The 13,550-nt window shown below is 31.6% G+C and overlaps 2 protein-coding genes across 2 annotated transcripts in view; both read right to left on the bottom strand.

The window, feature by feature from the left end:
• LOC147381248 (disease resistance RPP13-like protein 4) overlaps positions 1 to 13,326 on the bottom strand; it is a 45,571-nt gene extending 32,245 nt beyond the window's left edge. The window contains exon 1 of the mRNA XM_086430638.1: positions 13,249 to 13,326. The gene's annotated coding sequence lies outside the window, so the exon portion shown is untranslated. The remainder of the gene's footprint in view (positions 1 to 13,248) is intronic.
• Positions 1,729 to 4,709, bottom strand: LOC147381249 (disease resistance RPP13-like protein 4). The gene has a single exon (XM_086430639.1). The coding sequence runs from the start codon at positions 4,562 to 4,564 to the stop codon at positions 1,943 to 1,945; it is 2,622 nt and encodes an 873-aa protein (XP_086286765.1). The 5' UTR covers positions 4,565 to 4,709; the 3' UTR covers positions 1,729 to 1,942.
• Positions 13,327 to 13,550: the final 224 nt, after the last annotated feature.

The following is a 13,550-nucleotide window of genomic DNA, read 5'->3' as shown; positions in this document are numbered from 1 at the left end:
TAAGAATAAAACAATAGAAAGTTATCAGAACCTAAACACGGTTTCTAATTTCATTGTTTTATGTGTTATAAGAAAAGTTGGTGTGGCAATATAAACTCTTATGTTTATTTTCTGACTTTTACAGGCCAATTTGATACATAATTTTTGCAAGTATTGTTGTTACTATCTTGTATCATCAAATACTTAATTGCCCAAGTTTGCCACCATTTTCTATGATAGTAACTAAAAACAGAGGTTGGGAGATGAAATTATAGCTCTCAAGCTTAGATATCAAGGAGAATTTTAAAATGTCCCACAAATCACACCAAAATTTATGGAAAAAAAAAATTGGGTATTGGCAGTTAATAAGCAACTTGTTGCTATTCTTCCTCTCTGTTTTCATACTTCAATTTTGTTTCAATAGTTGATTCATTTTTGAAAGTTTTATTAGATTCTTTTATTTATTTTATATCTTGGATTCTGATTTTCTTTTTTTGCTTTTCCTTTTCCTTTTCTTTTATTTATTTATTTATCCTTTACCTAAAACATTGGGATTGAATTAAATGGGCTTCAACAAATCTCATTATGTTTGATACTTTGACATATTTGGTTGATCTTAATTAGCAAGATCTTAATTTGGTTTGTTTAGTTACATTGTACTACAACTTAATTTTGGTAGTGTCCTTTGGAATAAAGAAAAACAATAACAACAATTGAAGTCTTAGCATTGGGAAATTTTAAGACCAAGTAAATACAAAATATAAGTCATCTAGCTATATCTGATCAAATCAACTAATTTGAATAGGCATATTTATAGGACATAGACCCTCAATGATGCTTCAATTCCAAAGAATATTGGGAAAATTACTTAAAAGACCCTTGTGGAAGGGCATCTTTCTAAATAGTCCTAAGTTTTCAGCGATTGCTTAACTAGACCTCATCTCTCACATTTTTCACGATTGAATGCCCTAATCATTTAAACTCATCGTTTTCTTCAAAAAATTGAATTTTTAACATCTCAATCGAGTTTTGGAGACTCAATTCTATTAGAAAGGATTTAAGGAAAAAGAAGAAACCATTTTTAAGGATTTATTTATTTAATTTTTTTTTTTAATTTTTAAATGAAAATCAATTAAGAATAGTTCTTTTGAATTGAAATCATCTAAACAAGTCGTCATCTAAAGATTTTAGTCGATCTTTCCATTGTATTTTAATCAGAAAAACTTAAAAATTGAAAATAGGTAGGTTTTACCGGTGTTGAGTTCACCACTTTTTATTTAATAATGGAAGACAAATGATGACACAAGAAAATCAACCATTTCTGGGCTAACAAGAATTTGAGCCCCTTTCTCACCCTGAATATCAACATATGTAACACCAAAATCAGGGGTTCAGACAATGGACCCTACTAAGAGCTCTCCCAGATCAAATCCAACCTGATTGGATGATTGCAACCACTAAGTCAATGTGAATTTCCTTTGAATAGTAACCAACTTATCTTACCTTATAGAAGAACAAGGAAGATCAGACTTAACTTGGCCCCTTGCACGTGTGTTACTAAGCCATTTATGGGCTTACTGTTAGATGATAAAATGCAGAAAGTGTACATCATGAAGTAATATGGAATGCAATTGTACGGGGCACGTGCAGCCCCCTCTTCACACACACATCAATAAATAAATTTCTTTCTGGAATTAATACTAGTGAAGACCTCTGTTTCTTGATTGGAAAAAAAAAATAGACAGACAATAAGATTAATTAATTCATCTACTCACATTTAATATCATTGTAGCAGACAACAGTTGATGATTTATTTCAAGGTTCACATTACAACAAACAAACAAACAAATAAACAAGTAAACACACAATCAATAAATAAAAAGCGAGCATGCAGTTCCTTAGTCAAAGAGATTCTCACCATATGAGATAGATCCAAGGAGTTTAATTTCCCAGTCGTCCTGCTTCAAAGCCTACTTTCTTCTTCATCTGCTTCTTCTTCTTCATGCTCCTCTTCTTTCACCCAAGTGCTGTCATCATAATTCCAAGGAGGTGACGTGAGTTTGTCACAATTATCAACTTTAAGTTGTCTTAAGAATGGCATTGCCTTTTTCATCCTAAGCCAATCTATCTCCAACTTTGGCAAAATATCCAAGATTAAGTTCTCTAATTCCCAAACCACATTGTCATTCCCAAAGAACTTTGTATTCATTCCAGTAATGTTTCTTGAAGAATAAATTATAAGTCGTTGCAAATTTGGAAGAGTAGTTGGATTGATCCATGCTGGTGTCGTTTCTCCTGGATACATTATGAATCGTAGATCTTGAAGCTTCTGAAGAGGAGGAATCTCATAATCAACTTTCCCTATGATTTGCTCACTTATCCCAACTTTGAATTCTACCACTAACAACTTAAGTTGTCTAAGCTCAGATAAGACTTTCAGTTCCTCTTCTTTTAAATGATCTTCTGAATCGATGATAATCCAGAGTTCTCTGAGTAGTGTCAACGTTTTCAAGTCAGAAAGGTGACACCCATCTTCAACATTGGAATTTGCAAGCCTAAACCCCCAAAGTTCTGTGAGGTTCACTAGATTTCTAACTTCTTTGGGTAGATAATCTATTTGTTCACATTCAATTAAAAGCAACTTGCTTAGTTTCTCCAAAGTCGTCACCTGTCTGGCAAGCCTTTTTAAGTTATCACACCCACGTAGAACAAGAGATCGAAGGTTATGAAGATTTTCTATAGAATCCGGAAGTTCATCCAAATGCGACCTTACTATTGTGAGACAAATTACATGTGACAGAGATCCTATCTCACTCCACCAATTCACCTTGGAAGGGACATTTTCTGAAATGTTATTGATGTTGAAACTGATGAATAAAACCCTCAACCATTTTAATTGCGGTAATTTGGGTCCAACATTTGACGCAAACTCCTCTTCACACAAATCCATCCCGATCATTGTCCGCAACAATTGGGGATTAATTTGATCAATCTTCGAATTATCAATATGTAGTCTGCGTGAATCGTTTGTACAGGATGGCATGCCCCTATCATCCAATCCCCAAAAATTTTCTTCCTTGGCAATCTTTATAATCATGTCGCGTACCATATCATGGATTTTACATCTTGCAATTCTCATTTCATGGTATTCCATCTTTACACCCAATATTAAACTACGACCGATTAATTCATCAATGTATTCAATTCCAATCTCTTTTGCAGTCCTTCCATCCCTTTCTCGAACAAAGCCTTCAGCCATCCACCACGAAACTATTTCATAAATATTTAACACATAATCTTCTGGGAATGCTGCGAAATACAACATGCAAGGCTTCAAATGCTTAGGAAGCTCTTCATAACTTAAGTGCAATGGAGAAAAAATCAACTCATCTTGGACTGCCAATGCGTGCTTTAGATGCCTAGATATTCTTTTCCATTCGTGGACGAAGTCCCCTTTCCCTATCATCACCCCACCAACAACTCTGATTGCCAAAGGAAGCCCTTTACATTGAGAAACTATCTCCTTGCCGATGTGCTCTATTTTTGGATTTGGACATTGACCTCCATTGTTTGCAAATGCTATTTTGGCAAATAATGACCAATCATCTCCATTGGAAAGAACTTTTGGACGATGTATGTGCTTCTCAATGGCCCCCATTGATCGTGCCACTACCTCATTCCTTGTCGTAACAATAACACAACCACCTTTGTTTGTATGAGACAAAGTGGACTTCAAGCTCTCCCACCATGACCCTTCATCTATTCTCCAAACGTCATCCAAGATTATCAAGTATCTCTTCTCATCCAATTGTTTATGTAGTTCTTCCAATAGATCACCGACATCAATGTCTGATAAATTCTTGTCCACATTCAGTTTTCTTAAAAGAGTTTTGATTAATTCATCATATTTGACGGTCTGGGAAACTGTCGCAAGCATACATTTGAAGGTTTCCTTCAATTGAAGATCATTCATTATCTTTTGAGCAAGGGTCGTTTTACCTATTCCGCCCATCCCCACAATCCCAATGACCCTCATGGGTCCACTTGCATCCATGACCCATTGTTTAATTTTCTTCGCATCATCTTCTAGGCCTACTATTTCAGTATCATCCACCCTGATTGGATATCTTATTGGTCGACTAGCTCCGGCACGTTCATTACTTGGAAGATTGACAGTTGAAGGCAGGTAAGTTTTCATTTTCTCTCTAAGATCTCCTATTTCTTGATTTATTTCACTCAATCTATTTCCCATTTGATAACGATGTTTTAATAATGAAAGAGAGATGCAACACAGGAACTTGTATTTCCGTCTTCGTCTTTGTCGTCTTCTTAGAAACAACTCACAATCTTCTGTAATGTTCTCAGCTTCATATAATAATTCTGTTAGTTCCCTTGCAACAATTTTTAAAGGTCCCTTTCGATCATTTAGCCTCATGTTATTTGCGACTTCGAGAAAGCTTTGCATGTGAGGAAGCTCTTTTTGCATTTTCCTGAACTGTTTGTGGAATTCAAGCACTTGACGCCCTTCATTTAAGAGACTTTCAAGCAATTTTTCTACTAAAACACTAACAACTGCTTCCGCCATTTTCTTGTAAAACTTCTCTGTGTAATTACAACAATACAAGTGTACATTTTTGTTAGTAAAGTTTAAAGTTTCTCTGTGTAATTACAATAATACATGTATGTATGCTTGTTATCTTTTCTATATTTCCCTGTCATCATCCACATAATTTCTCACTTGAAGTGAAAAATAGAAAAATAAAAAATAAAAAATAATTAGAAATTCAGGAAACAAGGGATTGTAAAGAGAGGGGGAGAATGCATGTTATGTGATAGAGGGAAGAGAAAAAGTATGGGGTCAGCAATGCAATTTGAGGGGTGGGAGGATGTAATTAAATTAAACTTTACAAAAGATCATTTTTAAACGATCTCCACCGTTAAATCTATGCAGATCTAACGGTTGTATTGTGCTTGGCCAAATATTTTGGCTATTTTGATGTTGCGTCTCTTTCATGTTGTCTTGGATGATATAAAGCATTGAACTCTGGTTTACAATTTATGACAATTTCTATTGGCACCCCAACTTTTACTTATTACACTCCAATTTCTTAAAGTAAAACACACCTTTCAAATATAATAGAGTTTTGGCTCAAATTATAATTCAATGTACAAAGCATTATAACACATTCAAACAAGTTCAGTTGTTTACCATAAGAGAGCTTCTATTAACATCCCAGCCCAACTTTTACTTATTATCAACCATACACTTATCTTTTTTATTTTTAATTGGAGTGTAATAAGTAATACTTGGGGTACGAATATTAGCTTTTTTATCTATTCATGTATATTTATATAAAATAATTTATAAATGTTTTTATGAAATAGGGAAGATTAGAATATGTTTAATCATAAATTCATATTTTATTTTGATAATAAATATTAAAATTCTAACAAAATTAATTATTTTAATTAAAATAAACAAAATCTTGATTGATTCGATCGAGTTTTACCAACTCGGATGAGATTTTCAAAATATCATCTAAATGATATTGAGATGACTTGGGCAAGTTACATTGGTCTCATACGAGATTTGAACCCATGCTAAGGAGGAGGTTTAAGAATCTGTATTATTGGTTAAATGTGAAGCATTGTAACAAGGTGTACAATGATATATTGAGTCATATCTATGAAGATTTATGGAGATTTAAGTATGGTAGATTAGTTAGAGATTTGAACAGATTGTGATTATCTAATCTGTTAGTGTTTGTTAATAGTTTCTATATAAACCATATTTTGGTCATGTAATCATCTTCAAGAATAAATCAAATATTAGCATTTCACATGGTATGAGAGCTCAAGCACCAATGAGCACAACGATCCCGCTGCGTCGTTCTTTTGCCAACGATGTGATCATATAGCCAGCGGAATCCCATTCATCTATTTCATAGAATTGCATATCTTTTTTATATTTCATCAAACATCACATGAGCACTCAAAACTTCTGTCATCTAAATCCCTACATCGACACATCAAAAGATCACCTATTCTTGTTCAAAATTTTCGTCAAATATCTACTGTGAAAGACATACACATGCAAATTTAAAATTAGAAGAAGAAGAAAAAAAAAGTTGGCTCCATACGAACAACAACATCAAATCTATGACTCCTCTCTGAAGATCATCCAAGCATTACCTCAACAAACATTTCTTAAAAGATTACTTGTTGGAGATAAAGCCCACCTCTTAAGATTCCTGACATTTTTGATTTGCCAACTCTAGGAAGGAAAAGAAAAAATGTGAAGAAAAGATCAGTTCTAGTTGTTGGGCAAGACAAGTAACGCCCAGGATTTTTAAACACGTGTCTTGAGAAAATTTGTAGGTCAACAAATAGGAGAATTTTTTTTTAAAGTTGGAATTTAACAAAATCGATATACCATTAGATTCGCACCGAAATAGACTATAAGATCGTGAAAATTGAAATTCAGGACATGGATTATTCAATTAAAACAAAACAAATTGAATAATGACCGTTACGTCCTTTTAACTCCATAAATACTAAAACTCTAATCCCATTGTAGTCTTTTACTTTCTTAAGTTTCTTTATCACTAGTCGTCGTCTAGTTTTTTCATTGAAATCTTTGATTTTTACAAAGGTTTTATTAAGACTTAAAAGTTGAAACTCAAAATAAAATTGATTAAGATTTCACAGAAGATGAACCGGGCAACATAGGAAACAAAGAGGTGGACCCAAGTTTCTTTTCATAAAGAAAACCTAATTTGAGTAGTATTGCGATTTGGGTAAGGGAGTTTTGTTGGATCTTTTACAATTTATATATAAAAAAATTAGCTAAGTACTTTATTACAATTTCTTTCCCTTTTAATAAAAATTGAATTTTTGATCTACAAAAAATATACTTATGGGATCAATAGAAATTTTTTGTATTCTATAGACTAATTATCTCAAATAAATTTACATAAATAATTATGCTTTTGAATGTTAATATAGATTTGTGATTTAATTCTTGAATAATCATACTTTTGCATAAAGTGTGGTGAATTATATTATAATCATGCATTTCATACAATGATGAGAGCGAGTTGTAATTGGAAGAAGATCTTGTGTATAGAGATGACGTAACGATTGGCTGAGCTGGGTAATTGATCGCACCATACTTCACGGTTGACTGATGCAGGTAATAGTCAGTTTAGTTGTGTAGACGTCATGCATTCACATTTTTTTTTTTTTTTTGCATCAGTGATTGTCTTGTAAATAAATATACTAGGATTAATTAATTTTGTATGAAATATTTTAGATTTATGAAACTCACCCTTGCGATTATCATTTTCAAGTTATGTTCACCCGGGAAATTAGCCTAACGGGAGTGGACAAAAAATTTTAGGAAATTATTATCTTTTACTTATTTATTTATTTAAAGATATAATTTCTTTTTCTAAATTGGAGTGATGATTTATTCATTGAATATACTTTTAAGAAGAATTTGTTTTGATGAATAAATAAAGTTTTGGTGGATCATTTGACCTTTATAGTTTTGTAATTTTCATGATCTCCATAAAAAAGCTTTTTACTTGAAATTTTTATCATAGGTTTCTCATATGCCTGAGAAGTTGTAAGAATTGTTTTAGGAATTTTCTTTATCATTTAGTATTTTTAACGTATTTTTCATTGATGAAAATTTATAATTGTTTTCTGTACTGAAATATTGTATTGTTGATTTCCAATCAAAATCACACATATTTTTATTCATATTTTGAAAATGTGTAAAACATGAAAGTTGTGGAGTTTTCTATCTATTTTTTCTCTGTTTTGATTTTTAAAAAAATTGATAAAATGAAATTTATATGAGTTTTACACCGAAAACATATCAGGTTTCAAAGTACGCGGAAATTTTTAATTAAAACTTATATTGTGAAATATTCTCATTGAAAATACCATATAGTGAATTATTTATTTATTATTTTCATAATCCTTAATTTTTACTCTTGAATATAGAGTATGAGATTCCTTTAAACGAATTCTTTAAAAATTATACAAATTAGAGTTTTCTGAGTTCATTGAATATTAGTAGGTTAGATTTAAAAAAATAGATTTTATCATATTTGGAGGTGTTTTGTATTTTTATTAGTCATGAATATATTTTTAAATTATTACTATATTTCTTAAAGTTTCTGAATTTATATTATGAATATCGATATAAATTTTCTACACCGATTTAAAAATTTTCAAAATATTAAGTATCTTAAAACTAGTTAGCTGTTAGAAATTAATATGTTTTTTTTTTTCTCTTTATTTATATATTTATTTGACTTTAACTAATTAATATTTTTAAATTCAATTAAATGTTATGTCAATCACACCTTAGTTTTAAATATTTGAATTGGACGAAAATATTGAGTCGGGTCATTGGATTCGAAATTCAGGGTCTAACAAGATATCGTAATGGGTATATAAGCAAGACTAATTTGGTGCATCTCATATATGGAATACAATAACTCCAAAGCCCAACTTATACATCAATTCAATCCACAACCATGGCAACATCCAAGTTTGAGTCCAAACACAACCCAAACAAGCGAGGCCCATTTTTAAATCCAAAATTCATTTTGTTAAATAAAAATGCTTATGAGTTTGATATTGCCCAAAGCTCCCTAGATGCACATGAGCCTTACAATAATTTATGATCAAACTCATTATGGTCCATAGAGACCCATTTTCATGTTTAAGACCCAATAGAGGTTATTGCCAATGATTGAGCCTATGGAGCCGATATTGAGCTCATTTTTCTAACCCGTTAGAGACCCCTTTTCTGATTAAAGTCCGCCAGGTTTCGATCTAGCTAAAATCGATCATGGCCCATTTGAGTTGAGCAGTTAGCTCCTCCTCTCATGAACATTCTGATTTAGATACATCATTTTTTTTTTTGGGGCAAACAATCACAACAAGTTAAGCAAATTTCATGGATTTTAACAACATCAACATCGTTTCTTCAACTCGTATTAGGATTGAAGACACCTCTTTGACAATCCTTCTCTTAGAAGTTATTGATTTTTTAATAAACTAAAGTTGATCCTTGATCACCATTAATTTGAGGGGGAATGTTAGTATTAGATGTGAAGCATTGTAATAAGGTGTACAACAATACACCGAATCATATCTATGAATATTTAGATATAGTAGATTAGTTAGAGATTTAAATTGATTGTGGTTATCTAATTTGCTATTATTTTCTATTTAAATCCTATTAGGTTCATGTAATCATCATAAAGAATAAATCAAATATCATCATTTCACATTATCTTAATTGAGTCATCTAGTTTCAAATGAGCCAATTCGATGCAAAACAAGACAACAATGAAGTCGAAAGTACATAACTTGCTATAGTGATTTGAAAGTTGAGAGAACTAGAATCTAGAGGCTGAAGACTAAAGTTTTAAAAAACATTTTATTATAAACCAAGGTTTCAAAACTTAGATTGACGTCTTGTCTCATTCATGAATGAGATCGAGCCATCTTGTATGAGATAAATCATTTAACTCAGTTTACAATTATTTTTTCATAAATATTTATATAAAAATAATTATAATTTTTTAAAGAAAATAAGGTAGATTAGAAGATGTTTAGTAATAAAATCATATTTTATTTATATATTACATGCTTGATTTTTTTAAAAATTAACTATTCTAATTAAAATATAAAAAAATCTCAATTGACACGAACAAGTTTTACTGACTTGGCTGATATTGTCAATATCTAGTTTTTCTCACAAGATTTTGCATATGTGAGTCCCCATGTCTATTTGTCAATTATATCCATGTTTGTAGTACTCAAAAGCAACTAATCCATCCAATAATGAGTCTGACTTTGAAACGGCCAAATTTTGAAGGAACCCTCACACTTAGAGTTTTGAATTTATTTCACACCTACATTTTTATTAAAATTTGAAACACCTCCTTAAAAATCCCACGTGTAATTCAGTGGAGAGGGCTCCTTCAGAATTTTAAAGCGGGCTGCCCGCTTCAAAGTTTTTTCCTCGGATAATTGGGTACCCATTTACAGCTTTCATGCAAGTTGACTTTTCCTATTGAATAAAATAAAATAAATATTATTTCTATAATATTGTTTTCATTTAAAAAGAATAAACAAATAATATTTTTTTTTTTTATGTAGGTATACGTTATAATGTACATATAAAGGCCATCAACCATATATGTACATTTTTTTTTTTAAGATCACACAGTCAATTTCGATGTTGACCGTTAAGTATCATATGACCATAAGTTGTGGATAACCGAAAGACAGATGTCGAGATAACGACGACATTGGGGGAACGTTAAAGATTCCCTTATTAATGTCTACGCCTTCCCCAATGGCCGTCCAACTTGACGGGGTTAACGGATAAACACCAGTAGGGGTCTGTGACTGTGTATTGTCAGATTCTGCCGAACTCTCCTGTTTAACGTCTAGGCCTTCCCAAATGGCCGTCCAACTTGAAGGGGTTAATGGACAAACGCCAGTAAAAGTCTGTGAAGAAAGGGTAAATTCGATGCAAGGTCCGTGGATTTAGCTAAATCCAAGTCATTTCGATGGACCTTGACATCAAATTTACCCTTTTTTCACTTAGTGCCTACTACATGAAAATTGGAGAATTCTACAAGAAAATTCGACAGACCAAAGCTTAGAAATCAAATATCAACGATCAAGGGCCATCAAAATTTTTTATGTTCCCCAGATTTAACCGCATTCGATGGCTTAGAGCCATCGAATTTCTCCCCTCCTTCATTAATTTGACGGTTTTGACCCATCGAAAAAAAATATTCGACAATGAAAAATTCGACATCTTAATCCGTCAGATTTTATGAAATGCAATGTACTTGGCTGTCGAATATGAGCTTTTTTCATGTTGTGGTCACATGTGTGATGAAAGAAAATTATTGGTGGCAGAGCAGAATTTAAATCAAAATGTATGTTTTATCTCTTGGTCTTTAATATAATGCATCTTGATATATTTTTGCAAATAAGTTATACAATCCTAAACTGAGGAACATTTGAAACACTTAGATCCTACTTGATCTGTATATTTATTATTGATTGACTAGGTGACCATGATCAATAAGGCAACTCATTTTTATTTTCAATAAAATAATCCAACGGTTAGGATTGTGGGGGACATCGACTGACGTGGATGTGTGTTAGAACCAATAGATGTTTTTCATCGATATACGAGTGAGATCTCGATGAAAGCATCAATGGTTCTGTGCACAACAATGTCCTTCACAATGTTACTTCAACATTATTCTTAATGTAATTAGGATTCTTAATCCAATTAAGAAATGACTAAGATTTTACTATTTTAGACTTACTATAAATAATATTTACAATTTATAGTAAATATGCAATTAGAATATGAATTTGTTTCTTTTATGTAAGTATGCCAATTAGAGTAGGATTGATTTCTTTCTTCTTTTATAAATATGGAAGGAAAACAATGAAAAAGGAATTCTTTTTCTCCCTCAATTTATTTTGTTCGTCATATGCGGTGTTTTTGGATTAGGGAATGAGTTTTTTTTTTTTTTTTTTTTTTTTTTTTGTAATTGAGGATGTTGATTCAATACCTCGAGATCTTATGAACATTGTAACCGGAGATCTTTCATGTAACTATGTTTGAGTTTAATGAATAAAAGAGAGGGATCCTCCAACCCGAGCTTGCCGATCAAAACAAAAATTCAAAGAGGTAAAAAGTAATAAAAAGAGAAAAGTGAATTGATTGATATATTTTTTTTTTCATTGAATTTCGTTTTTTAAGATCCTAATATAAGTAACTTCATCATAATAATTTATAAATATTTTAAACTACTAAAAAATAACTTTTTAATCTATCTATAATATAATACCAACTTTCTAAACTTAATATAACTTAATTTGGACACTTAAAAATCATTTCTAATTATAGCTTAAAGATTAAACATGAATTTAGGCAAAAGTAGAAACTTCAAAATAATTTAGAAACTAACGAAGAATAATACACCTAAAGTAACTATGAAAATAGATATCCTAATAAAATTAGAAAATAAAACAAATCCTACTAGAACTAGGAAACTACTTAAGATTCTAACTAGAACTATAGATGCCCTACATCACTTAAAAACAACTATAATGTGCTAATAAAATCAAGATTTGATATTTTTGTTGTTTGATCGTACATAAGAAAGATGAAGATTCAATTTTAGAGTGCTCTTGTGCGAAGAGGTAGGGACTCTTTTGGTGGTATAGTATAATAAGAGCACGACATTTTGTCTCTGAAAAAATTGACTCATCAAAGTTGAATGAATTGATTGTTTAAGGTGATAGGAGATTCTATAAGTACCGCCATCCCCCTCTGTCTCCTCTCATATACGTCCTAGCAGGGACTCTTAATATGGTAAAGTGTCCATGAGGGACATGATTTTAAAGTGCTACTACTCATGTGGTCTGCATTGATGGGAAAAGGGTTATTGATATTCCTATTGAAATTTGCAAAAACTCTTGATAATCTGACTTACCCATGTGGCATACTCAACTGACACTCTTGATGTGACATGTTCAAGAACTGTAGATCTACACCCCTTGGGATACACAAGTCACTCGGGATACATTTTTAATGGGGAAGTGCAATTGTGTATCCCAAGGTGTGCAAATCTACGATTCGTATGAAAGACCTTATTTGCAATCCACATGAGTCATGACAACTATATAGACTATTTGATCTGTATATTTATTGATTGACTAGGTGACCATGATCAGTAAGGCAACTCATTTTTATTTGCAATTGAGAGAAGTGTATTAAATATGGTTCATTATCAAGAAAGGTAAGTAAAAAAATTTCCCAAAAAATTAAAGAAAAAAAGAGAACAACATACGCTTGACTAACCAAATAATCCAACGGTTAGGATTTTTTGCAAATCCCTATGATAATTATCTTAAGAATAACTACCAACAGTTGGATTTTGATCTTGTGTTATTTCTTGCGTCAACAGAACCCAACCCACCCATTAAAATAAGGAAATTAAAAGAAATGATTAAAACCAAATGGAAAGAAAATATAACCACTTACAACTTACAAGAGTTTTGGTAATTTATATCTTCTCTTCTCTTCTCTTCTCTCTATTGTGGGATTAGTTACCTGCACTGATTCAGACTTTTCCCTGAAGTTTAAAATCTTAAACACAATAATAATAATAATATATTTTTAAGAGAGAGGATTTTGGTTCGTACCTGTTTCGCAGTCGCCTATGGATTAGGGTTTCTTCTGAATAGGAGAGATGCAGAGAGGAAAGATGAGATGAGAAAAGCTTTAATAATCTAGTCACTTGAATTATTAGGTTCCACTGACGAAACATAGATTATAGAATTATAATTGAAGCAGGTGAGCTATCAACGGAGCAAGTGGCAATAAATAAAGAAATTCAGGGGTCTATTTTTTATTATCTCCGTAATATTTCTTCCATTTAAAAGAAGAAAAATTGAATACTTGACCTAGGGCATTGAATTTGATCCAATTGATCATAAAATAGTCT

The sequence above is a fragment of the Akebia trifoliata genome, unplaced genomic scaffold, assembly GCF_017979445.1.
Source record: "Akebia trifoliata isolate Shusen 1 unplaced genomic scaffold, ASM1797944v1 Contig00608_ERROPOS3031104, whole genome shotgun sequence".
NCBI lineage: Eukaryota > Viridiplantae > Streptophyta > Magnoliopsida > Ranunculales > Lardizabalaceae > Akebia > Akebia trifoliata.
The sequence above is the reverse complement of the archived record's forward strand: the minus strand, read 5'-3'. Positions and strand labels throughout refer to the sequence as shown.